Source organism: Peromyscus leucopus, chromosome 2 (genome assembly GCF_004664715.2).
Source record: "Peromyscus leucopus breed LL Stock chromosome 2, UCI_PerLeu_2.1, whole genome shotgun sequence".
Taxonomy (NCBI): domain Eukaryota; kingdom Metazoa; phylum Chordata; class Mammalia; order Rodentia; family Cricetidae; genus Peromyscus; species Peromyscus leucopus.
The window spans coordinates 152,404,918-152,432,207 of record NC_051064.1 but is presented as its reverse complement, the minus strand read 5'-3'; the positions used below and the strand labels follow the sequence as shown (position 1 = coordinate 152,432,207).

The window sequence follows — 27,290 nt, the reverse complement described above, 5'->3', positions numbered from 1 at the left end:
TTCCCCTCTCCCCCAGATCTACTCTCCCTCCATCTGCCATCAGAAAAGAGCGGGCCTCCAAGAGAAAAAAACAACCAAACATAACAAGACAAAAGACAATAAGACAAGGCAAAAGCCCTCACACTGAAGCTGGACAAAACAACCCGACAGGAGGAAAAAAGTCTCAAGAGCACCAGAGACACACCAGCTCCCACAGTCAGGAGTCCCACAAAAACACCCAGCTAACAGCCTCAACATACACGCCGAGGACCTGGTGCAGACTCCTGCAGGCCCCGCGCTTGCTGCTGCAGTCTCTGTGAGCCCATGTGATCCCTGCTTAGTTGATTCAGTGGGCCGTGTTCTCCTGGTGTCCTCCATCTCCTCTGACTCCTACAATCTTTCTGCCCCTTCTTCCTTGGGGTTCCCCGAGCTCCAAGGGGAAGGAGCTGATGGACGCCTCTGATTTAGACTCTCTCCACATAATGTCTGGTCTCTGCATCCGCTCCCATCTGCTGCCAGAGGAAGCCTGTCTGATGATGAGTGGACAAGACGCTGATCTGGAACTGTATCTGTTTCAGCATCTTTTCTCCTGCTCACCCCTTCCTGAGCCTTGGTTTACACATTTCATTAGATGGGCCAACATTGTCTCTCTTTGAGCCTTTTCACTACGCTTCAGATTATGTTTTTGGTTTCTTCAAATTCCTGGACAGAGTTGGGGAATAGCTCAGCAGCAGCTGAGCCTTTACCATGCATAAGGCCTGGGCTCAGACGCACGTGCGTTCACACATACCTGGCCTTATTCATGCTAGATGCCTCAAAAGCCTCTCTCACTCTTCCATCATTTGTATTGTTTCTGGGCTGATGACTAGTTTTCCCTCCGATCTGGGTCCCAGCTTCCTTCTTGTCCTCCACGTAGCACTGTTGACCTGACCCTGGAGGTGTAAACCTCACACATTGCTAAGATTCTCCATTTGACCAGCCTTTCAACAACGGTTAAGTGCTGTGCTGACAGGCTCTTGACTGTCTGTGGATGCACCTGCCCTCAAAGGCCTCCTTACCCTTAGTGTGAGGTGGAGCACCACCTCCCTCCAGGATAGCTTTGCTGAACCTAGGATGGGGCTGCTTTGATTGAGTTACCGCTGGTCAGCCTGTTTCTTCATTGCAGGTGTCTTTCATCTATGAGGATGCTGGGTGTGGCCTGGCCCACAGGCCTAGCTACTGGCTGCCCAGCAGGTATGGTGGCTACTAATGGGCACTGACCAAAAGCTGTGAAGGATGGAAGGGCAGAATCCACCTCTTCTCCCAACCAGGAACCTTGGGGGCAAAGAGATCCCCAGGACAGGCCATATAGGTGGCTAGCCACCCCTCATCATCCAGATATGAGTTCTGTGCAGACTTTGATCCAGCACCCTTCCTGAGGGTGAAGGTAGGTAAAGACAGCCCACAGCCCTCCACCTCCACCCTCTAAGACCTCCACAGGTCTTAGAGCTAAATGATAGGATAAGGTGAGGGACTAGAAGTTAGGTAGATTCCTGACAGACAGACAGACAGACAGACAGACACAGGCATCAGAGATGGATAATTTCCAGCTTCTTCCTCGCCCTCCTGACCTGAGACAAAGGTCTGTCATCTTGATACAAAGGCCTGATGGGATTTTCCTAAATTAGAGAAAGGTGACCCCATTCCAGCCTACCAAACACCCTCAAGCCACCTGTCGTCTTCCAGGAGGAGAATGGGCTTCACATCTGAGCCCCCATCTGCTTTGGGGGGTCCTGCTCTTTCATGTGTGTGCCCTGTTTTTGTCAGGCAGGCATGGTGCCACACACCTTTAACCCCAGCACTTGGGAGGCAGAAGCAGCTAGATCTTTGTGAGTTTGAGCCAGCCTGGTCTGCATAATGATTCCAGGCCAGCCTGTGCTACACAGGCTGTCACAAAAAAGGAGTATTTTTTCATCAAGTCTACCTGCAGTGTCAAAGTTTTCCCCTCCTGTTAGCTGTTTTGTGATGAGGTGAGGTTTTTGTCCTCCTATCTTTTAATTCTTTAAGAGTCAGGGGCTAACAGAGGTGTAAGAGACAGCGCTGAGCAGGGGCTTGCATGCAAGATCTTACTAGGAAGCTGGAGTAAAAGGTCTCCCTGCCAGGCCTTGGCCTTTCTTTGGGCATCTGTCTCCTGCTTGCCCACGGTTTTTCCATCAGGTTTCAGCCTCCCCTTTTCATTGGTCAGTGTGCTTCATGGAGGGTGGGCTTGGTGAGTGCAATACCCACAATGGCCTCAGGGGGTCAGCAACAACACGCCTTTCCCAGGAGCCGCCTAGCAGCACATCGGCTGGCCACCCAGGGAGTTCCAGGACCCAGGCCTCAGTCCACAGGTCACTCTGAGCTCCTCTTCTCCTTCCACTGTGACTGACACCCGCTGGGCCTGGCCCTGCGCCCAGATGATATCACACCGGAAAGAGCAGAGGCTGGCACAACCAAACCATCTAGCTTCAGGGCTGTGGTCCGAGGCTGAGGGCATAGGAAGCCTGCCGGCCAGGCACACCCCTCACACTGCAATAGCCAAGAAAGTGCCGAGCCAGAGTCTCCAGCGTCATCCCTCTCAGAAATGTGGTGCTCAATGAGGCATGCTCTTGGGTTACACTACCCGGATAACCGTGTGGGGGACCAGGGTGTGAGATCACAGATCTTTCCTGAAAAATAGATGATAGAGGTGGATCAGGAAGGGGACTAGCACACGCTGAGGCTTCTGGCTGTGTCCCAGGACCTTGGGTTACTCCCAGGTCACCAGACATTCCCTGTGTCCCTGTCGCACACAGCCCTGGCTTCTGCACAGTGAGCCAGGCAGAAAAAGAGCCACAGTAAGAGATGGTTGTGTCAACAGTCTCCATAGAGAAGAGCTCATCCTTGTTCCCTCCTCTTGTCCAAGCGTGGTCTGGGTCTGCTCTGATGACCGCGTTTTGAGGTGTCTTGGAGATGTCAAACCATGAATTCAATGTTGCATGAAGGAAAACTAAAATGCCAGGTGTAGTGGTGCATGTCAGTAAGTAATCGGGGCTCTCAGGAACCTGAGGCAGCCTCCGCAAGGTGAGACTGACATACCAGGCAGAGGCAGGGTGGTCAGGATCGGCCGCCCTGACCATCCTGCTTCCAAGAAGCTCCTGCTCTTGGATGGAGGAGGCTGGGCACGGCCAGCCGCTGCTCCTGTCCCCGTGCCCCCACTTCAGGCTGCCCCCCCCCCCGGCCATGCTCCCGCCACGTCTTGGCCTTTGCACTCACTGTGACTCTTGTCTGCCCTACTCTGTCTCCTTTTATCCCTTAACTCTGCTCACCCTTTGGGGCTCAGATTTGGTGGCATTTTGGAGGGCAATGGGGCAGGCCCCATCTTTTCCCACACGGGGAGCCTGGCCCCTAGAGCCCCCATAGGGAGGTGCTGTTATAGCATCATCACTGAGGAAACTACATGGACTTGGGAGCTGTTTTCCTGAGCTCAGGAGAATCAAGGCGGGACCTGAGTGGCTGGCAGAATTTCCAGCCCTCAGAGTTATCAATAGAGTGGAGTGGTGCTGGAGAGACCACACCATGAAGGTTGTCCTGGAGATCCTGGTTAGGGCTGCCCTGAAGTAGCCTGCTGCAAAGAATGCAGGGGGTGGGGCCTTCCTTCAGCAAACAGGTTCCCGCAGGCCCGGGCTCTCTCAGAAGGCTTCCTGGAGGAGGCGGAGGAGCCCAGAGACAGGCGCAGAAAGGAAGCGGGCTACGAGCGGGAGGGAGAGTAGACAGTACCCAAGGGCGGACTCCGGCCCGAACCCCCAGACTGGTCACGTGAACGCAGGCGGGGCCCAGGTAGTGCGGTGACGCAGCCGGCGCGGCCAGGTGAGGCAGCCGCGGTGCAGCAGGTGCCCAGGGTGCGTCCCGCCCTCCGGCCGCGCAGCCGCCGGCGGGGCCCACCTGGCCCGGCTCCGCCCGTCCGCCCGCCCGCCCGCCTGCCCTGCAGGAAGTAGGGAGGGCGGGACCGACTGGCCGCAGGACGGGGATCCAGCAGCACTGCAAGCTGTACCCGCCCCGCTGCTCCTCGGCCGCACGCACAGGTGAGTCTGGGCTCTGGAGGGTCAGCCGAGAGGAAGGCCACCTGGGCCACCCGGAGCGCCTCTGCTCCTTTCCAGCCCCTCCCGGCCTCGGCGACAACGTTGCGCCCCGCCCTCTCGCTGGAGCTGCAAGCCCGGGACTAGGAGCCTGGCTGCTCTGAGCTGCTCAGTCCAAGGGACACTTTGCAGTGGACCCGGTTAGACACTAGGGCGCAGAGACTCCTGGGAAGCCCCGAGGGGCGTGGAAGTGACTTTTCCGGGAGCTAGAAAGACGGTCTGTTCAGATGGGCTTCAAGAATAAGGGGCCTGACACCCCTCGTGCGCTTTTTCTACCTTGATGGCCTTGGTGGCCAGCCGTCTAAGCCGGGCTCCACAGTGCCTTCCAGTGGGAGGGGACTGCTCCAGAAAGCTGCGGGTGCCACTTACAGGCTGGACGGTGGGCACCTGACCCCACCCCCCTGCCCCGATCCCCATATCTGTAAATCAGGAGCAGGGATCTGTTTTGAAGCTGAGCAAGAAAGATGAACCTAGGCATGGGCCTCAGGAGTCTGAGTTGGTAGCAGCCACAGTGAGATCTTGGTGGCCTCTACATCACACCTGGAGCCCACACAGGAGCTGATAGCCCCTAAGTGGATTCTTGGTGTGTGCGTCACTGGAGTGACCAGCCAGCCGTAGGGTGCCGTGTGTGGGTCCATTCGTGACTGTATGCCGGTACACCCCAATACCCCTGACTTCCCACCCCGGTGTGTGGGCACGAGGCTTGAATATGTCTTAATTCAGGCAAGCTGCTTCCGTCTCCGGGCCTCGGTTCTCTCTCAGAGTGTCTTGATTCAGTCTGCTGCTACTGTGTTCCTGTTCTGGGGATAAATGCTTCCGTGGGCCCATGATCTCAGGATACCCATCGTCCAGAGAGTAAACCTCCCACAGCACTGCCTGGTGGACGGAGGGGTCTTCAGGCTTCCTTGAAAAAGTAAGCTGCAGAGAGAACAAGATGGAGAGAGTGAGGTGGAGGCTCCTTGCCACTTCCTTCTCCACGCACCTAAAACCAGAAACTACTCTTTTCTTTTTAAAGACTTATACGTTTAAGTGTTTTGCCTGCATTTATGTTTGCACACCATAGGTGTGCCTGGTACCCAAAGAAATCAGAAGAGGGCATCGGATCCCCTGGGATAAGAGTTACAGACAGTTGTGAGCTTCCATGTGGGTGCTGGGACTTGAACCCAGGCCCTCTGGAAGAGCAGCCACTGCTGACTTCTGTTGAACCATCTCTCCAGCCCTGTAGTAAGAAACTTTTGTAGGGGGTTGTCCCAGTGTTCACCTCCTGCAGGGCAGTCACTCTCCACCCATGTGTGAGGAAGTGGCGTGAGGAAGCGTGAGTCCAGGGGTGAAGTATCTGGTTGAGATTCTCAGGGCTTGTTCATGGAGACAACAGGTCTGCTCCTCGGAAGGTGATGGTTGCATTTCTGTTTGGCCAAAGGGCCTGGAGGTTTTGGTTTTGGTTTCTAGATGCATCTTGGCATTTCCTGTGCTCACTCTGTGTCATGATGCTCAGGTGACTGTCCCTCTGCAGCATCATGAGTCGGTCCAGAATCCCCTGTGGTCCGCATCCAGTTCCTGGTTTGAGGACAGCCATCCGGTGCAGGATGGGGCCTCAGAGCTTGGCTCCTCCCCTTGTACTCTCACTGCCTGGGGCTTGACCCGGGCAGGTCACATTCCCTCTGTCCCAGCTTCTCACTGCTGAGGGAAGACACTCAAGGGCAGAAGTTCGGGAGGGGCTGAAGACTTAGCCAGCCAGAGAGTACCTTCTGTGGGCCTGTTTTTCTGCTGGTGAACTGGGCAGTGGAGGCCTGGCCCTAGGTTCCTGTCAGGTCAGGACTCTGCTTCCCTAACCCAAGCTCCCTTAGGGGACCCCGAGGTTACCAGCTGCTTGGGCTTGTGGAATGTGAAAGGGGAGTGGGGAGTGATAGGCGAGGTTGTGGGCTAAGACTGGATGCACCAGGTGGGTGGAGGGTGACTCTGGCTGGCTAAGATTCATTTCCCCCACCTCAGCCCTGTGGGCGTTGGTTCCAGTTGGTTGTCATGGGCTGCTTTGTGCCCAGTGGATCCCGGCATCCTGGCCTCAGTACACAGAATACCTGTGGGTCTGACCAACACTGTCTTCAGATGTTACCAGTTGTCTCCAGGTGGAGCAAACTGCTCTCAGCTGAGATTCTCTGAGCTCAGCCCCCACCACCTGACAAATGTCACTAGCTGGTTACAAAGCTGAACCCTGCTGCCGCGCAGCCAGGCAGGATGGCCCAAGGACAAGGCCACTGTTGTGGGGTGGCTGAGTCTGCTGCTAAAGAAGACTGAGCCTGGCCAGGTGGAGATGGCCCAGCCTCAGAGCTGGTGATGGAGGGCCTCCAGCAGGGCAGAAAGTCTCAGACTCAGGGTGGTTTGGGTTCCTATGACCAGCTGTGACCAGCTGCAACAGGCTCAGACTAGGAAGAAATCAGGCTCAGGGGACTAGAAGGCAGCACAGGTACCCACAAGATTCATGGGAAGGGAGCAGAGAACCAGGTGCAGAGAGGCCCACCCATCCAGGACCACACCCACAGTGGTTCCCGGAGACCTCTGGCAAGGTCTCACTGGCTCTACATGATATCCTGCCCCAAACATGGTTCTGCTACCCCTGTGCCCCAGGGCATGCTCCCTCTGAGGGTTATTTAGTGGCAAAGAGAATGTGGGCTGTAGGTTCTAAGGCCTTGATCATGGGCCATTTCCAGCCACCCTGAGCAGAAACAGTTAGGAATCCTTTCCACCATTGCATCTGGGTCTGCTGAGTGGCTCTGGCCCAGTTTCTGCTCCTTTTAATCAGAACCCCTGGGCAAGTTGGTTCTCAGAGAGCATCAGAGCCTCTTCAGTGAGATGCAAGGTGGGCCCAGGACAGAGAAAATGCCAGCATCCATTTGGAAATTGAGCTCCAGTGTGTTTGTGGGGGCAGGTAGAAGTTGTTCCTGAATCCCAAAGACTTTCAGGAATATGGTGGCCAGGCACCCAGATAGAGCTCCCGTAGAAGGCGTCTTTGGAGTTTTTTCCACACTCTCAGTGAGCCTGGGGTGCCTGAAATAGGGAGAAGACACACCTTGGTCCATATGGAGTCTGGGAGGCCTCACAGCCCGCTCTCAGAGGTACTGTTGGTGGATGGCCATGGCTGGCATTTCCCTGGAGGCCACTAGGAGAATCCGAGGCCCTCATGTTGTTAGTTTCTTGGTGAACCAAGAGTCAGAAGCCAGCCTTCCTGGGCGGAAGGCTGTCCCTTGGAGACATGGGCAGGAGCAGGGAGTCTACAGTCCCCAGGGACAGAGCCTGTAGTCTTGGCCCCCAGTGACCACCCATCAACAGCAGAAACCAAAGCAGCTTTCTGAAAGTTTTATGTCCGAGAGACCAAGGCCCAGGGGAGACCAGGCAAGGAAGAAAATGGGTAGCCAGCAGCAGCCAACAGAAAGAAACGTGCAAGAAAACTTGATTCCTGCCCTCTAAGTTAATGGAAGATGTTGTATTTTCAAAACAAGAACAGGATGCTAGGAATGAAGAGCAATGGCTGGGGGCGGGGGAGCTCTTTGTAGGGGGCATAGGAATGGCAAAAGGGGCGGAAGTCTCAGAAGGCTGAGTGGAGTGGGGGGCGTCTCCAAAAGGACAAGGAACGAGAAACGGCGAGAGGTCAGAAATCGGGAAATTTCAGAGCTTCAATCTTTTTTTTTCCCAGAGACAAGGTTTCTCTATGTAGCCCTGGCTGTCCTGGAACTCACTCTGTAGACCAGGCTGGCTTTGAACTCACAGAGATCCACCTGCCTCTGCCTCTGAGTGCTGGGATTAAAGGCGTGCGCTCACCACTGCCTGATTCAGAGGTTTTAATCTTGATTAGTGAGTGTTCCTAAAAGAAAAAAAAAAAAGGTGCAAGAAATTATTTAAAAAAAAAAAAAAAAAAAAAAAAAAAAGAAGGCCCAGTGCTCCTGGCCTGCCTGGCATCCCAGCCACTGGAGGCTCAAGCAAGAAGACAACAAATTCAAAGCCTGCCTGGGCTGCAGAGCAAGTTCAAGGCCATGCCGGGCAAGCTAGTAAGACCCTGTCTCCAATAATAAGTTACAATAAGGCAAGGGGCTGGGCTATAGCTCAGTGGTGTAGCAGTGGTTCAGGTGAGGTCCCAGGGTGCCTCCCAGCAGGGGTGGAGAGTGTGAGGCCCCAGCCCTCCCCAAGGCTGGTAGGGAGGAGCACAGGGGTCGCTGCCGTCTGAGGGAGAGAAGTCTGAAGGGCACCAGGTCTTAGCAGCGAGAACAGAAAAGGGTGCTTCCAGATTCTAGAGGAAAATTATCCCCTGTGGGAGAGAAGAGGAGAGAAAGTAAAAAATCTACCCGCTGCTGGGCTTGATGGCACACACCTTTAACCCCAGCACTCAGGAGGGAGAGGCAAGCCTGATCTATGTATCGAGTTCCAGGCCAGCCAAGGATACATAGTAAAACCTTATCTCAAAAAATTAAAAAAAAAAAAAATAAATAAAGATCTGGGACTGGAGAGATGGCTCAGGGGTTAAGAGCACTTGTTGCTCTTGCAGAGGACCTGGGTTTGGTTTCACAACCATCTTTAACTCCAGTTCCAGTTCCAGGGAATCTGACCCCCTCTTCTGACCTATGCATGCTACAGGCATGCATGTGATGCACATACATACATGCATACACACACTCATACACCTAAAATAATATTTTAAAAAAAATGTTTACAGACATTAAAAATCTGCCCCCTACTCCTTCCAGAGACAATGTCTGAGATTTGCTTTAGAGAGTAGCCCTGATGGCCTGAGGATAGCCTGAGCCAACTTAAGGACCACCTATCCATCCAACCCCCACCTTGAGAAAGGAGGGTACCCAGGAAGACCGGGAAGTGGCCCCTGCACAGAAGGGCCACACTCAAGGAGCATGGAGAAGCGAAACTGGACAGCTAGGGAAAAAAACTAACAGGAGAGCTGACTGTGGAGGTAATAGAAATGATTAACAAAGGCAGGCCAGCCTCATGGTCCCCTGCCCCTGGGGCCTGCAGCTGTGCTGTGTGTGGATGCACAGTCCAGCCTCCGTCTTGTCTGGGCACAAGCTGCAGGAGACATCTGATGCGTCCAGCAGGTCTTCCAGTGCTACCCTCAGAACAGGTACCCGTAGCCCTCAGCCCTGCTCTCTGGGGTCCCAGACAGGTTGTTTGCCGGGCCCGTGGGTGTGGTGCCAGGCTGGAACAGAAGCCACTCCCAGCAATGGCTCACCTGACTGATTCCCTGTGGGCACCTCTGGCCCTGGAATGGACTTTGCCCTCTGCCGGGAGAGGCCACCGTCTGCCAGGGGCTATGCCGTCCTTGCGCGCCTGAAACGCTAGATTAGGGGTGATGGGCGTTTGCTGGCAAGAGAGGCAAACTAATGACAGCTTCTGTGGGGTCTGTTCTGAGTGGAATGATCGCTGTGTGAAAGAATTGCACCTGAAGTCTGTCCTGGGCCATCCGAAGACAGCTAAACCAACTTCTCCAGACCTTGGTTAGTGCAGCCCTGCCCCATACCACACGTGTGACAGATGCCAGCTCCCGGGGGAGGCCTGGTGTGACTGCTATCATCCTCAGCCAGGACTTGGAATGTCCTTAGGAATGCACCCTCCCTTTCTCAGGAGGCACTAGGCCCCAGCCCGCCCCTCCCTGGGGCCGGTGAGTCTCAGCTGCACTCAACTTCTCAGGATAGTTTTAGCCAAGAGCTTCTATGCTGGAAGATCCTGGGACTTCAGGGGGTGAGCGGGACACAAGCAGATACCTGGGTGCCTCATGCTTTAGCAGTGTGACCAGCCCTGTCCCCTTCGGGGAGGGACTGCTGGGCAGGGTCTTGGTACCATCTGTGCTCTGAAAAATGGGTTAGGATGGAGCTGTGACCTGCCTGGAGCTCTGGGGTGAGTGTGATCTTCCTAGAGGTTGGAGAGTCACCAGTTCTGGAGGGCCTGAACCCATCCAAACAGCCTTGGAACCCATCCCCATCTCTGGCAGGGTAGCCGTCCTTTCCAGTCCAGTTCAGTCCATCTGGCTTTGTCAGGCAGGGCAGGTAGGCACCACACCCTGGGATGTGAACCTGGGACAGTGCCATGACAAATGACAGGGGGGCACTGAGGCCCAGTACTGAGCCCAGATCCTTACCCTTGATGTGGGCAAGAGACACGGAGCTCTCTTGTTTAACCATCTGAAAAACAAACTTCCCCTTTGGAAGGCTCTTTCTAATAAGTTGGTATTTGGGACTGTTTGGTTTTTGTTTTTGTTGAGATAGTCTCATGATGTATGTAGCCCAGGCTGGCCTCGAACTACAGCGCCTCCTGTGCCAGCCTCTCTGGTGCTGAGTATGTGGTGTGCCTCCACAACCCTCTTAGGCTCATGTCATTTTAACCTAGACAAAGTTCTGAGCATATAAAAGGTTTCCTCAATGTTGGCTCCCTTGTTTTTAGAAAAAGGGAAAATATTTACAGAAGGGTGTGGTGGTATTGTGTTCCCCAAAATATTGTGCACCCTAATAAACTTATCTGGGGTCAGAGACAGAACAGCCACTAGATACAGAGGCTAGAAAATGGTGGCGCACACACCTTTAATCCTAGCATTCCAGAGGCAGAGATCCATCCAGATCTCTGTGAGTTCAAGGTCACATTGGAAACAGCCAGGCATGGTGACACATGCCTTTAATCCCAGGGAGTGATGGCAGAAAACAGAAAGATCTATAAGGCGTGAAGACCAGAAACTAGAAGCATTTGGCTGGTTAAGCTTTCAGGCTTTTGAGCAGCACAGTTCAGCTGAGATTCATTCTGGATGAGGACTGAGAGGCTTCCAGTCTGAGGAAACAGAATCAGCTGAGGAATTGGCGAGACCTTTTAAGATTCCTGCTACAGAAGGGAGTTTTCCCCCACTTTACATCAGGGTCCTACAAAGTCTCCTGAGTGCCAACCTCTCTCATTACCAGTGCAGTGTGGTGTTTGGTTCAGAAAAGGCTTGGCCACTGCTATGTGGCCCCCGCAGCCAGTCAGAGCTGTTTAATGGACTTTGTAGGTCATTTAGGAGCCTGTTAGGAAATTTTCCAGTGATGCCTTTGTTCTTACTGAGCCCATTTTGCAGATTTTAAAATTGAAGCAAAGAAGTGGCACCTGTAATCATTGAGGACCCCAGGTTCCCAGGCCCCCAGCAGGGCAGCTCTTGACAAGTATTGAGGACCTCCAATCACGGAGGTAAGTGGACAGTTGACCCTCAGCATACTGGTCAGTGTGGATGACTGGTTCCCTGGCTCCAGCTATATCTGGGTCAAATTATAGGTCTGCTCGCCTCAGTCTCTGGGTCACAGGGCAGTGGGATTCCCTGCCCAGGAGGGACACTTGTCCCGTCCAGTCACATCTCTCCTGTTAGCCAAAGCCAACCTTAGGACTGTGCTGCACCCGAGGGAACAGAAAATGCAATGCTGAAGAAATAAATCAGACACTCTGGAAACCATTGCCCAGGGCTTCCTACTGTGGATGGGGTAGGGTGGCGGGACACCAGTAAGTCAATACTGAGGAGAAAGAAGTCGGAAAGAGCTGCTAGGATGAACAGGTAGAGTGGCTGAGGGGCAACCAGACAATGGCTGTCAGTTCCTGTCCTGGGCTGGGCAGTGAACCCCTGGACTGTGGCTCAGATTGAAGCTCCCTGCTCTCACTCACCCCATCTGCACTGTGACCCAGGGTTTACTTGAGGACCCCCAAGACTGGGATTGTGGTCCCCCTACTTCAGAAACATGGAAAGTACAAATGCATATTGGAGAGTGCTATGAGGATAAGTTTTGGAGCCAGCCTTGGTGCTGGGGCAAATGGGCTTGGCTGGGAGAAGGGGAAGCAGCCAGGCTTTACCTGGAGCCTAGCTCTGCTATGTGTGTGGAAAGCCACTGAACAGGAAGGCCATGTCAGGTAGTGACTCCTCCTTCCACCCTCTACCCCACTTGCTCCTTATTTTTGTCAGGGCCAGACATCCGAGGCATGTCTCCAGCAGGTCCCTGGGCCTCTGGATGGCCCATCCCTTACCAATGATGCAGAGCCAGGCAAGGCCATGGTCACATCCACAGCATCTGCTGCAGTCTCAGGAAACCACAACTCCCCATGCAAACCACACACAAAGCGCCCAGGCATCAGTAAGGGCCCTAGCCAGGATTCTGGTCCTAATCTAGGGGGCCTCTGGGCTCAGCCACAAACCTGCCCTTATTTGCACCCTGCCGAGGACCCAGGACCAGTTATGTCAGAGAAAGCAGGGTGGTCCCTGAGGCCCAGCTCAGCCACAGGTTGTTTTCACCAGGCCCCTCATCTCAGGGAATAGCTGCCTGAGGCACATAGCCCCAGATTAGCCCAGACTCCAGCTTCCCTGCACACCTATGCCACATCCCAGGGGAGGCTCCTGGTGAGCAGCCATAGCCAGCCCTGCTCTCCCTGTCCTTGCCTGGGAGCTGTTATGGGAGGATGCTAAGAAGAAACAAGATTGAACACCAGGGAGGCTGTACGCAGAAGGGCCTCTCTGAGCCTCTCACCACTTGCCTGCCTCTCTCTCTAGGGTCCCTCTGCCACCCAGCATGTCCCAGAGACATTCTGACAGCTCTTTGGATGAGAAACCACTGGAACATCGTTTCCATGCAGAGCTGCAACTCGATGCCAATGGGAACCCTATGCCAGGGATCCCCATGGTCCGTAACTCCTTGAAAGCCAGAACCAATGCTGCCTTTGAGCCAGAGGCCTCCGAACCCCCGCAGGTGCCCCCAGAAGATGGAGAGCCACGACCCATCATCCTCAGCACACAGAGCCCCGCGGCACTCAAGATGGGCACCCAGCAGCTCATCCCTAAGAGTTTGGCCGTGGCCAGCAAGGCCAAGACCAAGTCCCCAGCCCGCCACCAGAGCTTTGGGGCAGCCATGCTCAGCAAGGAGGCTGCTCGGCGGGATCCTCGGCTCTTCTCAACCCCCAGCTTCTCCTTGGATGACATGGATGTGGACACTAGCATGAATCTGACTCGAAAACTGAGGAACCAGTCCTACAGGGCAGCTATGAAAGGCCTAGGGCCACCCAGCAGCAAGGGAGAATCAGTCCAGCTTGGCCCCAAGCTCCAGGCCCTTGCTGAGGAAGGTCCTCGGCCTCCTGCCCAGTGCCTAGCCAAAAATAAGGTAGGGAGATGAGCAGCAGGGATGGGCAGTGTCTCTAGGGGCCCAGGAGTTCACAGGCAAGGGGGCAGCCTGGTCCTGTGACTATTATATCTGCATCACACATGGCAGTTGCTGCATGCAGGCTCCTGACCATCCTGCCGACCATGCTGTGGCTGGAGGAGGTTGAGTCATGTTCTTGGGAATCTTCCACATCTCTACTTCCATCCAGCGTGGACAGCAGAGGGAATCAGTCACTCTTGAGCCCAAGCATGGAGCCAGCCCGTCTGAAGACACTTTTCAGTGATGCCTGGCTCAGGCAGTGGGACAAGGAGGGACAGTGTGTAGCCCTCACCACCTGTCTCCCTGCCCTGCTGCTTCCTGGCCTGCCCTGGGTAGGGAGAGTACTCTTCCCTGAGCTCTGGTGTAGCCCTGGGTGTTCAGAAGAACAGAATGGAGTCCTAGCCCTTTGGGTTGCAGGAAGCCTGTGGTCAGGTAGTGACCACTCCTTCCACTTTTCATCTTGCTTGCTCCTTATGTTTCAGGGTCAGATGGGGGATTGCTGTTTCATAGCCATTCGAGGCCATTGCTTCCCAGGATACAGGGCTGTGGAGGGCTTCTGGACCTCTTTCCAGGGGTTTTCCTCAGATTTGTTCAGGGACTCCCCAGGCGCAGGGCTGTCAGCTTCTGTGAAGGGCCTGGATGGGCTTTTGTGACTATGTGACCCCTAACAGATTCCTGACACTTGTGAGCCTCAGTTTCCCCATATATAAGTGAAGATGGCCGCCACCCAGTGGTAGCATACTCCAAAAATGCCCTTTTTTGCTTAGAGCTGTCATACACAGCATCATGGGAAAAGCATGCTTACTTGGACATACAAGCTCCCTAGACCCTGAGCCTCAGCTTGGCTTTGGGAGAAGCAGACACCTGGTCAGGCCACAAGCTTCCATGAAGGCCAATAGTGGCTAGGGCAAGGCCTCTGTGTCTACGGTGCCAGCCACTGTCCCTCATCACAGTCCCCTGCCACATCTACCTGAGATGCCTGGACCCTTGATGTGTGTCCCTGTACCCCAGGAACTGGATCAATGCCGCCACTGCCCCCTTGTTGGACCAGGCCGGCCAAGGTCTCATTCATTCATTCCTCAACAAGGGTCCCATCTTCAGCACACACTCCTGTTGCATGCCCCATGCTGGGGTCCTAAGCTGTGGCTGCTCCTGAGAGCCCCTGTGCAGAGAGGGTGTCACGGGCTGGCAGGTGACAGTACCGGAGGCCCCAGGAGCCTCCTAGATGAGAAGGCTCCCCATGGTCCCAGGGCCAGGAGGGATTTGAATTGGAGGAGGTGAGGGGGTGGTGGAGGGTGAGAAAAGGAGCTAGGCCAGGTTTAGCTGGGAGTGTCATACTTTCCCCGACCTGTAAGGGAGTTTTCAGGCCCCAACTGGTTCTAAGAAACCAGAAGCGACTGGCCTCTGCTTTCCTGGAACCACTGTACCTGTGAAAACCTGGTGTTCCAGCCAAGGAGTGGGGACTGTGTGGGGATGCCAGTGTAGAGTGGGACTTCCCCAGACTCTGCCCTTGGTTGCCTCTGCAATCCCCTCCCTCAGTTTCTGGGGCCCTGAGCCAGTACCAGGGTCAGACTCTAACCAACAGCACTCTGCCCACTCCAGCCTCCTCTTCATTCCCACCACATCCCAATCTCCAGGTAATGCCTCTTAACTGGCTTAGCCCCTGGGCAGCCTTCCTGGGCCTATAGCAGCCGGCTGCCCTGTACCCCAGCTTTTACCTCTTCTGGCCTCTGCTTGTAAAGCTCCTTCCTCTCCCTTACATATCTTGCTGTGGGATAAATCTCTGGGCTGCCATAGTAACAGAAGAGGAGCCCACCCATGCCTCCCTCCCCACTGACTGCTGAGGTTTCTGTGTCTTCTCTGCAGAAAACTCTGGGTCGGAAACGTGCACACAAGGGCTCCTTCAAAGATGGTAAGTGGCTCGTAGGAAGCTGAGGGCCGAGCATGGCCAGGAAGGGGTCTCAGTAGGGCCAACCGGGGACTGGGTGGGTCTGAGAAGATGAGATCTTCTGGGCAGGACATTGGGCACAGATCCCAGTTGTTGATGTGACTGTATGTCTCGTAGAATTCCCTTGGACTCCTAAACTATGTGACCCAAAGACAGGACAGGACAGCCCCACACTATCTTGAGTATCCAATGGGACCCAGGTTGGATTATAGGGCATCAGGCCTCCAGAGAGGCAGACACTCATCTCTGTTCTCTGCATGGAATCTTCCTGGTCCAAAGAGAGCCTACTGGGCACTGCAACTCGTGAGAAAGTAATAACCATTGTTGTATATTCCTGGTCCCACTGAGGCATGGTGACTCCAGCAAGAATATCCCTCCCTCCTGGCTCATGTTAGCTCCATAGGTGGCCACAGGCCAGAAACAAGGATTCGGGCCTCTCTGCAGTCTCTGGGACACACTCCCTGTGTGGAACAGCAGCAGTGCCCAGTCTCGGGTATAGGCTGACACATCAGCTGCATGGCCTCAGAGATGCCCTGGACTGGGTTAGCCCATGGCAGGATGGGCTGGTAGTATTGATGGCTCATGGCCAGCAACCAGCATACTCAGGCCCCACCTGAGTACCCCAGCCTCCCTCTCCCAGACCAGGCACAGCTGGCCTCACGCAGCTCTGGTTGGTCGGCTTGGCCCTGACCTGGAGTGCCACATTCTACACTGGGCTGCTACCATCTCCCAGGATGACCTTACACCACTGTAGGACCCAGTGGGCCATAGGGGAGCCTGCATGTTTTTGAGAGCTTTGTGGGGCCCTTGGGGGGGCCAGGCTACCCCCAAACCCTCATGCAGACGGGCGACTCTGCTCTCTCCAGAACCCCAGTTGTACCAGGAGATCCGAGAGCGGGGTCTAAATACCAGTCATGAGTCTGATGATGACATTCTCGATGAGCCTGCCAGCCCAGAGGGATCTCAAAGAGCGGACACCACCATTGTGGTCAAGAGCTATCGGCCTGCCCAGCTCACCTGGAGCCAGCTGCCAGAGGTAAGGAGGCCCCATGGCCTTCCCTTCCCTAGCTTGTGGTAGCCCAGGGCCCTTACAAGGAGTTCAGACTTAGCTTCCAGAGTCACTGGGATACACAGTTGGCCTGTGGAGCAGTGAGTGTGTCTTCTGACCTGGTATGTGGCTGGAGGTCTGACCTGAAGGGCTCTGGGAGCACAAGGAGTCCCCTTGCTAGGCCCCTCATCTCACTAGAGCAGCCCCCCATACTTCCCACATCTGAAAATGGGGCCCTGTCCAGGCTGTGGGGTTCAATCAAAAGCAGGGCCAGGATGCATAGTGGATGCAGCACTGGGGACCTGGTTGGCTGCTGTTAGAGGCATGGGACCCCTATCCTCTGAGGGCTGTGGGTGTGGCAGGAAATGGAGATGGTGGACCCAGCCTTTCCTTCATTTCAGTACAGTGGAGCTTCTTGTTTGCCTGCCATGGGATTGAGGGACCCCCCATGAGAGTACCCACAGTGGGACCCTGGCCAGGGAGGGTCCAGCCAAGGCCTGCAGCAAGGCAGGCTCTACTTCACAAGTAGAAATGTCCAGAAGTATACATTACCCTGCTGGATGCCAGAAGCTGGGGACAGGTGATTCCTCCCATCTGGGATGGGGCTCAGTACACTGCACCCCATAACATTGCCCAATATTTGGAGCCTGGCCTACTCACGCTTGGAAAGCTGCAGGGGCCCCATGCATTGTTGACAGTGCCTCTTCCAGGCTGTGAGTAGGAGAACACAAATGGAGGCAGTTCTCTGTCTTGCAGAGGCCAGGCATTGTGGCAGTCCAGCCTGCCCTGACATGCTCTGTATCGATAGGCGTGGGGGGAGCCACGATAAGACAACCTAGGGCCATTGGCCCCAAGAGGGTGAAGAGTGCAGGTGATAACAGCCTGTGCCTTCCCTGGCAGGACTCTGACTCAGCTGCTCAGGTGGTGTCTGAATCATCACCCCCACACACACAGGCACACACACACACACAGAGTCTCTCTGTGTCTCTGTCTCTCTCCCTTCCTCTGGACTCCTTGTCTGTCTTCCTGGCCTGGTCTAGGGCTCCAGAGATAGAGTGGCACTGTCCTGCGAGGTTTCTATGGAGAGGAAGATAAGCTGAGAAGACACAGACAGCTGAGGGTTCTGATTGGAGGTGGCTCTGCCCTCCAGGCTGGGTCTGGCCCAGAGGATGGAAGTGGGGACCTGGCTCCATTTGTAGGACCTGTCACCCTTAGCTCCTTTGCCTGTGTTCTCCCCAGGTGCTGGAGTCAGGTATCCTGGACACACTGTCGGTGGAGGAGCGCAAGAGGCAGGAGGTAAGGCCATCGGGAGTCCCTAGACATGGCGTGGGCCACACACTACCCTGGAAGTTGGAGAACCGCAGTGATACGCTGTCCTCACCTACCCTAATGGCCGCCTCATGGGCCAGATACCATGATGGCTGAGGACTGAGCTTCTCGGTTGCCTTGTGAGCCCTCAGGCAGCGTCAGGAAGGAGCCTATCTTTGCCTCCTCAGGAAGAGCCAGAGTCCTGGCCTGGGATGAGGGGCATAGCTCAGTGGCAGTGTTTGCCTAGCATGTGTCAGCCCGTGTTTGATCCCCACCCAGTACCATCTTCCACAGAAAGCCGAGTCCTGGCCACCTCCACACAGCCTGAGTTGGTGAGCCAGAACACGTAGGGACGTGGACTCATGGCCTGTGCAGCAGTCATGACAGCCCTCTGGAGGGGCCCACGCCCCAGTCTTCCTCCCCCTCCCAGGGCATGGCCTGTCACTGAGCGTCATCTTTTCATGCAGGCCATCTTTGAAATCCTCACGTCCGAGTTCTCCTATCTGCACAGTCTGAGCATCCTGGTGACTGAGTTCCTGCAGTCCAGGGAGCTGAAGGCCACTATGACACAGACAGAACACCATCACCTCTTCTCCAACATCTTGGATGTGCTGGCTGCCAGTCAGAAGTGAGCTTCCCGGCCCTTCCACGTCTGGGTCTGCCTGGGTCCCTAGGAATGCTCTTCGCCTTGCCTCTAGGCAGCCATCATTGCAATGATGTCAGTGGGGCCTGGGTTATAGCTGTGCATGGGAAGCTCGGAGCAGCCACTGACTCCCAGGCTGGGCGGTGGGAGGCACTTCTCTCCCATACAACCCTGCATTACCAATGGGTATCTCACCTCAGCACTGGGCATAGTCAGCAGCACCCGCAAAGTACTCACCCAGCCAGGCGGCAGCCTCAAGTTGCATTCCCAGGTCATGTTCTACCTAGCAGTGTCTGGTGGCCTGGCTGGGCTCTGGTTGCAAGGCCTAGAATCAGAGGAGGGGCCAGGCATGCAGCTACAGGCTGGTGAGGGCCTGTGTGTGTGTGTGTGTGTGTGTGTGTGTGTGTGTGTGTGTGTGCGCTTTGTGTATGTGTCTTTGCATACTTCAGTGGGTATCTCACCCCAGCACTGGGTATAGTGCCTGCCTGTATGTGTTTGCTCATGCCTGTATATGTGCATGTATTCACGTCCTTAGCACCATCCGGTCATGTTGTATGTGGGGTCAGCCTTTGCTGCTGCTGTAGTCCAGGAGACCCCGGACCTCCCTGTCCTTTAGCCTTGGCTTCGCTGATGAGGCTGGTGCCTGAGGTCCTCTCCTGGGCCTCAGTGGTGTCAGGAGAAGAACAGGTCACAGGGTGCTAGTTCACAGGCTGGGCCGTCCAAACATAGGATGCTGGCTGACCAGCCTGGCCCTTGCTGAGCCCTCCCAGAGTCTGCTGTGATGCCCTCTCTCTACTTCAGGAAGTTTCATTTAGACAGGGAACAGAGGACTGTCCTATCCCTGGACACAAGGACTTCCTGTAAGAGATTCAGTAACCAACTGTGGGAACTACTCGCTCCTGACTCATCGGAGGAGGGGAGGGGTCCCGGAAAGTGGGTGACCTTCATGCAGACTCCTGTCCCCCATGTGGTTCCTGGATGCTATGCAGCCTCTAATTGCTCAGCATGGCCATTGCTGCCCTGGTGTGGGACTCTCTAGCCTCCTCCCTAGCCATTCATAGTGATCTCCTTTGAGAATTGGTGCTATTTGGGGCCAGTAGTGGGAGGCTGGCCCTTCCAGACCTTTCCAGGAAAACCTAGGACTCGTGCATTTCAACTGAGTGGCCTGGCTTGCCTACTTGTGCATGGTGGGTGTGTGCAGGCAGCCTCAGCTTCCGTTCATCCATGGGGCCCATGTGCTTCTGAGGCTCTCTATTAGTTATACAACTTTTCCCAAGGGCCAGTGACTCTTAGAGTGCACTTTCTTATAGGAAATGGGATCCATGTGGGTAGAGAGTCTGTTGAGTTCTAAGGACCCATACTCACATGCAAGCCTGGAAGAGTCTTCTCAGATGGACAGAGTTCTCCCAGCTGCCTAAGCCAGGGCCTAGAGACATGGACATAGCTCAGGACCAGCCATTGGTCCCACATACCAGGTTGCCAAGACCCAGAGAACTCTGATTCATTTGCTCACTTTGTCATCATCCTGCCTGGCTCAGAGGCTAGCAGTCTCTCCAAGACCTCCTCACTTGTCCACTATGGCCTAGACTCCATGAAAGTGGATAGTTGTGAAACCTGGCAGGGAGCTTGGCTGGCAGAATCACCTTAGTTTCAAGGTCCATTCCTAGACAGACATGGCTCTTCATGGGTCTTTTAAGACCCAATGCATCATAGGATCGCTGCATCTCTGTCCTTGAACCTCACACCCAGGGACAGCCATAGGGTTGGATGTTACAAAGGCAGTGTGGAGAGCTGATCTGTCATGGGGGGCGGGTCCCCTGAGGGCTGTTGGACAAATGTGGTCTAGATTACACAACATTCTGCCTGACCCACTGGGCACCTGCCATGTACTGCCTCCGAGACTGATCTGTGCAGACATTTTTGTCTGCATACATGTGTCTATGTAGGTGTGTGCACACACCTACCAAAACTGTGCCTTCACTTGCCCAACCACTCCCCACTTCAATGCTGCAGGTTCTTTGAAGCCCTGGAGCAGCGGCACAAGACACAGGTGTGTGTGGAGGACATCAGTGACATCTTGGAGGACCACGCAGAGAAGCACTTCCACCCTTACATTGCCTACTGCTCCAACGAGGTCTACCAGCAGCGCACCCTGCAGAAGCTGTCGTGAGTGGGCCTTTCTGCCCCCAGCCTTCCTCACGCAGGTCTACCTGCCCAGCCTCCTTCTGAAGTCGTGATGTTTCCCTGCTGCAGGAACAGCAATGCAGCCTTCCGAGAAGCCCTAAGGGAGATTGAGAAACGGCCCACGTGTGGAGGCCTGCCCATGATCTCCTTCCTGATTCTCCCCATGCAGAGGGTGACCCGGCTGCCACTCCTGACAGATGTGAGCATCCAGGAGGCTTGGGTGCAGCCATACGAACACCCCTGGAGGCCCTGCCTTCAGAGTTGCCTCTCTGACCTCTTTCTCCACACTCCTACATCTGTAAATTGGATAATTACAATGCGTATAAGACAGTGTGATTAATCTTGATAGCTCTGCGGTCAGTAACATGATACTGTAGCCTGTAGACACATACTTAGGCAAGAGCCCATACACCCTTGGCCCTGGAACTGCAGAAATACTGCTCTTCCCCAGGATGGAAAGGGCCAGATGTGTGGTGCTAGCTCCCTTTCCCTGGCTTGGCCCCAGAGGTGCAGAGGCCATATGTGTACTGTAGACACACTGGTGGGTCCAAACAGGAGCCCTCTGGAAGTCCTTGCTTGCCTTGAGGCCCCTCCCTGACTTCCAGAGTCTGGAACTGGTGGGAAGCCCCTTCCCATGCAGGGCTCCTTGGGAGGGGGTTGGGTGCATCACAGCTGTTGTCTTCCTCCAGACACTCTGCCTGAAGACACAGGGCCATCCTGAAAGGTGTAAAGCTGCCAGCCGTGCCCTGAAGGCCATCAGCAAGGTGAGGCGAACTTCTTGTGGTACCGATGGGAAAAGGGACTAGATCCAGTGCCACCAGGGGGGCAGGCACTCTGTGGAACATCCACAGTCCTCCATCCATGCCTGCGGTATACATGTAAACTCACCCTGCAGCTGGTGAAGCAGTGTAACGAGGGGGCTCACAAAATGGAGCGCACAGAGCAGATGTACACGCTGCACACACAGCTGGATTTTGGTAAGGTCAAGGTAGGTGCCTTGCCAACCCACCCACCTCACTGTTGTCCTCATCCTAGGAGTCAGAGGCTTCTGGGGACAGAGGTTGGGGGACCCCTTGAGCTGCCCTGACTCAGGGGGAAGGGGGTGTCAAGGCCTCTCCAGGACTGGCTCCCACCCTCAGCTTAGGCAGAACATTCAGCAAGTGCCCAGAGAATTGGGGCCGCTCAAGGCTCTCCTGTAGGGGAGAACAGGGCCCGCGCTGGTACCTGTGGGCCAGCTGCATGGCCATCCCTTAAGGTTCAGGAATATCCCATTGGTTCTCCGCTTAGTCCTAACAGGGACAGCAAACTCAGTCCAGGGAGGCAGGGTTGTCCCTACCATCACCTCCACCTTGCCGCGTCCATTTCCTTCATCTGTCCACTCTGTCCCCAGTCCCTCCCACTCATCTCTGCCTCCCGCTGGCTCCTGAAGCGTGGAGAGCTCTTCCTCTTGGAGGAATCCAGCATCTTTAGGAAAATCGCCAGCCGACCCACATGCTACCTGTTCCTGTTCAACGATGTCCTGGTTGTCACCAAGAAGAAAAGGTAGGCACTAGGCTGCAGATGTCAGGCGAGAGAGCAGCCGGGAGTGGAGTGGCCCTGAACCCCTCCAACTTTGGTTGACACTCATTGGTACACGTCACTTGATCTGGGGTGGCCACACGGCTCTATACAGAATCAGATCTCTGCTTTCTGCAGGCCTGGGCTTCCCTCTCTGACCATGGAAGCTGTCTCCAGGCCCAGGAGACGAGTCTTAGGAGCACTCTTGAGGTTAACTGACGACTCTCCTGTGTCCCCACAGTGAGGAAAGCTACCTGGTCCAAGACTACGCACAGCTAGACCAGGTCCAGGTCAGGAAGCTGGAGGCCTCAGAGCCCTCCCTGCCAGGAGGCAGCAGCCGAAGCTCCTCGGTGCCCCACCCCTTCCAAGTGAACCTGCTGCGCAACAGTGAGGGCCGCCAGGAGCAGATTCTGCTGTCTTCAGACTCTGCGTAAGATGGCGGAACCCAACGGGAGGGGAGCACACGTGCAAGCAGGAGCCCCGTGAGGACGGCATGTGCCGCACTGTGTCTGAGAGCCCTGTATGCTGAGCACCGCCAGTGCCCGGCAGAGCCATAAGCAGAACGCAGCCTGTCTCTGGGTATTGGTTTTCCTCGTGGGAACACACCAACTGATGAATGGCTGTACTGTCCGGTAACCAGGGAGGGAGCTTCAAGGGGGAGAAAAGGATGAGTGTGGATGTGATCAATGGGCCTTCATCATGGTCAAGGTGGTGTTTAGTCAAAAGCTCAGGGACAGAGGGAGTGAGGCAGCAAACAGGAGTGCCCAGCCAGAGCACAGCTGTGCAAAGGCCCTGAGGCAGGAGCACCCTGCTGTCAGGGCAACAGGATGATGTCAGGAGCCAAGCACAGTGGGTCAGGTCAGCATAGCCAATGAACCTGGGATGTAGAATGGGCTCATGGACCCCAAGAAGGAAGGAGGGTCTCAACTATGCTCTCTGTGGCCTCCAGGAGTGAGCGGGCCCGGTGGATCACAGCCCTCACCTACAAGGAGAGGCAGTGGCAGGGCCTCACCAACAAAGGAGGTGAGTGTGGGGTGTGCAGGGTTGCAGCCCTGGGTACAGCTGGTCTGTCTAGATGGCGGGCCACACGGCTTCCCCGGGGTACCTTGCTTGGGCGCTGGCCCCTGTATGTACTTGTGACTGTGTCCATGTAGCCACAGCTTAACCTTATTGGTCCTTAAGAGGCCTGAGGTCCTGCAGCTGGGGAAACTGAGGCCAAAGGAACAGAACAGGCTAGCCCATCAGAATGTCACCTCGGGCCCTGGCTGTTCTCTTCAGGGAGACGTCCATCTGCAGGTGCCAGGTGTCTGTCCTGCACCCCTGGAAGGCCAGTCTTCATCCCAGGGAAGCTGTCCGTCTTCTGCTGGGACAGCTGACGCCATGTGTCTGTGGGAGAGTACTGGCCTAGCTCTCTGTATTTCCCCCAGACCTGCCCCAGGTGGAGATCACCAAGGCATACTTTGCCAAACAGGCTGATGAGATCACACTGCAGCAGGCTGACGTTGTCCTGGTCCTACAGGAAGAGGACGGTGAGTGTGGATGGGCCACACCTGAGTGGGTGTCAACCAGACAAGGGTGCAGAGTGTACTGGGGTGCAGCGAGAACTTCCTCAAAGGACGGGGCTGGGGAGACGGCTCAGTTGGCACAAGGACCTGATTTTGAACTCAAGAGCCCACATAAAAGGAAGCTGGGGATGGTGGCACATGATTGTGTCATCCCATTACCAGGGAGCAGACATGCAAATCTCAAGGGCTCATTGACCAGCAGCCTAGCCTCGTTGGCAAGCTCCATGATGATGAGAGACTATCTCAAAAGACAGTGGGCAGCACCTGAGGAACTGGGGTTGTCTTTGGGCCTCCAAGCACATAGGTGTATGTGGATCCATACATGTGCATAAACACACCACGCTCAGTCTCCTCAGAGGGAGGACTGCAGGTACTGGAGTCATGGGACCAAAGTGAGTACGCGTGTCTGCTCCTGGTGGTCCCGGCCTAGGCTTCTACAGGGCCCAGGTCGTGCTGGTGGAGTGGGGGGCCAGGAGCCCATGTGGCCTTGAGCGATGCCTCCTTGGCTCTCTCTCAAGGCAGGAGGGGTGGTCAGTTCCAATAGTCACCCAGGCCCTAGAGCCCTCGAGAGCAGAGGTGGGATGAGAGGATCCCTCTCATCTACCCCTCTGCGTCCAGGCTGGCTGCACGGAGAGCGGCTTCGGGACGGAGAGACGGGCTGGTTCCCCGAGAGCTTTGCTCACTGCATCACCAGCCGCGTGGCAGTGGAGGGCAACGTGCGCAGGATGGAGCGGCTCCGGGTGGAGACAGACGTGTAGCTGGACCGCTCAGAAGCCATGGTGGACACAGCTCCAGTCCTCCTACCTGACCCCAGGAAGTGGGACACAGCTCTGTTCCTTGGGCCTTCCCACAGCCTCATGGTTGAGTGCAGAACACAGGACATCTGTACATTCCACCTGCTTTCTCGGAAGGCTTTGAGGCAAGCTCCAGGGGCCTACATTCTAGTAGGAGTCCAGCTTGGCTCCTCGCTTGCCACCTGAGCCACACCCAGGCCAAGGGTGATACAGGACTGCTGCCTTCATGGAAGACATCACAAGGCCACCTCCCAGATCCACCCCTCTTTCCCAAGTGAGACAGGAAGGGCCCGTGTCAGAGAGGACAGTGTTGGTGGAAGGTGACCTGAGGTGCCAGCAGAAATGTTATGATGGAAGTTTTTAAATAACATTAAACTATTTCTTTAAAACTTGGGTTTACACCTGAGCTCAGGTCACAGCCACTTGTCTCAGTGAATCCCAAGGTATAACAGGTGCGTGGAGCCTGGCCTCAGGTCTGTCCTTAGCTCTGACCCATCTGTCTACTAGCCAGAGTGTCGCAGCAAAGTTGGGGCTCCTGCTTGCGGGGTCAGAAATGTTAACAGCTGCACCTTACAGGGCTTAGCCTGACCACAGGGGTCGGAGAGCTTTGACACAGTGGAGACTCTGGGGTGGTGATCCCAGTCCCTGCAGACCTCCCTTTTGGGGATCTACAGGCCAGAAAGGCAGCCTCCATGCTGACTACGGCCAAGCTAGGTCTCTCCAACAGCACCCCCAGCCTGGTGCTGAAGCCCCATGCCTTGCTCTGCTTGGCTGGTGCTAGACTGGGGTGGAGCACCCAGCATCCACTGTAGCATCGGCCCCTTGCTACAGAAGTGACAGGTACAGGTGACTCTCCACTAGGTGTAAAAGCACAATGGTGATGCCCTACCTCCCTAGGCTTGGGGAAGAGCTGCGCCTCTAGACAGGCTAGGGCCAGCCACACCCTATGGCCTCCATGACCAAAGCAGCCAGAAGGGCCAAGTCTAGGCTCAGCCTGACACTAGTCTTCACCAACGTGAATACTCACCCATGTTTGTGAGTGGCTACTTTGAGGGGAGGGCCAGGCCAGAGTTCAGGGAGTAGGCATGGCCTGGGTTGACTCTGAGGTAGGGCCTAGTACCTCCTTCAACCTGAAATAAATGTCTCCATCTTCCTCACCCTAATGCCCCACTTCCTTGGGGCTGTGGTTGTGTAAAGCACACTGGTGGCCACGGAGTGCTGTGTATGCACGTAGGTGCAGTATGTGCACTGATATTCGCCTGTGGCACAAGCAGAAACACGTTGGTGTGACCCCACTGTCCTGTGGCCTCTGGTTTGCTCCCCGCATTGACCCTCTGAGGAGCATGTCAAGGAGAAGCAGGCTGGCCCACCACCAAGCACCTTCAGTAGCTAGAACAAGGTGGATTGGAAGGCTGTGAACCCAAGCCCCTAGCCTTTCCTCCAGGGAGTGAGAGAAAGTTAGTCCGGCCATGATACCATGAAGATGTGCACACAACTGTGCCTTCCGCCCAGCCTTGGGACTGCTGTTTCCCTCTGCTCATCAGGCTCATTTCTGGTCCACAACATCCCTGACTCTGTGCCAGGCTGCCTCGCTCCTACCACCATGGGCCATAAGGTGGTGGTGCTTTCTCTCTCAGGCCCCCTGGTGGCTATAAAAGGCATTAACATGGGAGCTACACTCCAAGACCCCAGCTTTCCTGCCTCACTTAAGACTCTAGCTTTGACCCCAAGAAAGTGAAGCCATGGTGAGGACTCCCACTGCCATTCTGGTGAAAATGCCCCTCCCATGTCCTTAGCCAGTCGGTGTGTCCAGACCATCATTCCTCTTTATCACCCCTGCTTGTCAGACACCAGCCACCACCTGTCCCTAATGCACGGTCGCTGGACCTCTGGCTGAACATGCTATCAGTCATGTCCCAATTAACCCACTGTCAGAGTCTGGACCTGGAGCTGGGGGATGCTGGGAAATGAACAGGGCCTCTGCAGTCTGTAAGAACTGCAAGTGCTCTTCATGGCGGAGCATCTACTCTGTGCCCTATATTTCTACTATGTGGGTCCTGGGTTCAAACTCAAGTCATCAGGCTGCAGTCAGGCACCCACTGAGCAATCTTGCCAGTCCAAAGTTCCTTTAATCTCCACTTATGCCAAGCCTGGCATTTTTCCTCCCCCCAAATACATCCACATTCCAACTGGAAATGTGCTAGATTGTAGCTGCCTGCCACGTTCTTTGGAAAATCCCTGCACTTCTCCCTTATTTTTCTCATTTTGTATTTAAAAACTTATCAGTCTAGTCAGGCATGGTGGTGCATGTTTGTAACCCCAGCACCTGGGAAGCAGAGACAGGATGACCTCTAAGTCCAAGTCAGCCTGGTCTACATAGCAAACTCCAGACTGGCCAGGGCTACATGCTAAAGCCTGTCTCAATCAACTAACCAACCGGTTGTCTGATGGGCCTATTAGTCTTCAAAGGAGAGCATTTTGGCTTTCTTACATGTAACTAGGTTGTAGAGCATCTGCCTTGTGTGAGAAGGGCTTGAGTGGGCTCTAGTACCTCCTATACACACCCACAGCCCTGTTTGATGAATATAAAGATTCCCTATAGATATAAATCTATATAAAACATAAATATCATGAGCACACACACACACATACATATATGCTAAAGCTTGTGCACATTTGACCACTGCTGCTCAGTTTGCCTAACCTATAGGTTTCTATAGAATGTGTTACATTACATTGCAATGCATTTCTCTTTACCTATGACAGCCACCATTGCTCTATGGATTTGTGAGCATCTACTCTGTATATGTATGTATGTGTAGGTGTGTGTGTGCATGCATGTGCATAGACAGCCACAATGCTTTGCACCTTCACAACATTAAGACTCCTTCCCCAGGGGCTGAAGAGATGGCTCAGTGGTTAACAGCAATATTG

General features: G+C 55.0%; 1 protein-coding gene across 1 annotated transcript; it reads left to right on the top strand.

Annotated features, from left to right (window-relative positions):
* The first annotated feature begins 3,930 nt into the window (after positions 1–3,930).
* Arhgef16 (Rho guanine nucleotide exchange factor 16) lies at positions 3,931–25,513 on the top strand. The gene is made up of 16 exons (XM_028891491.2): positions 3,931–4,061; positions 11,215–11,324; positions 12,667–13,270; positions 15,176–15,221; positions 16,124–16,293; positions 17,545–17,601; positions 18,081–18,241; positions 20,270–20,422; positions 20,510–20,639; positions 21,130–21,204; positions 21,336–21,428; positions 21,831–21,982; positions 22,239–22,427; positions 22,947–23,020; positions 23,425–23,526; positions 24,181–25,513. Exons 3-16 carry the CDS (start codon positions 12,686–12,688, stop codon positions 24,318–24,320), a joined length of 2,127 nt encoding a protein of 708 aa, XP_028747324.1. The 5' UTR covers positions 3,931–4,061; positions 11,215–11,324; positions 12,667–12,685; the 3' UTR covers positions 24,321–25,513.
* The last annotated feature ends 1,777 nt before the right edge of the window (positions 25,514–27,290 follow it).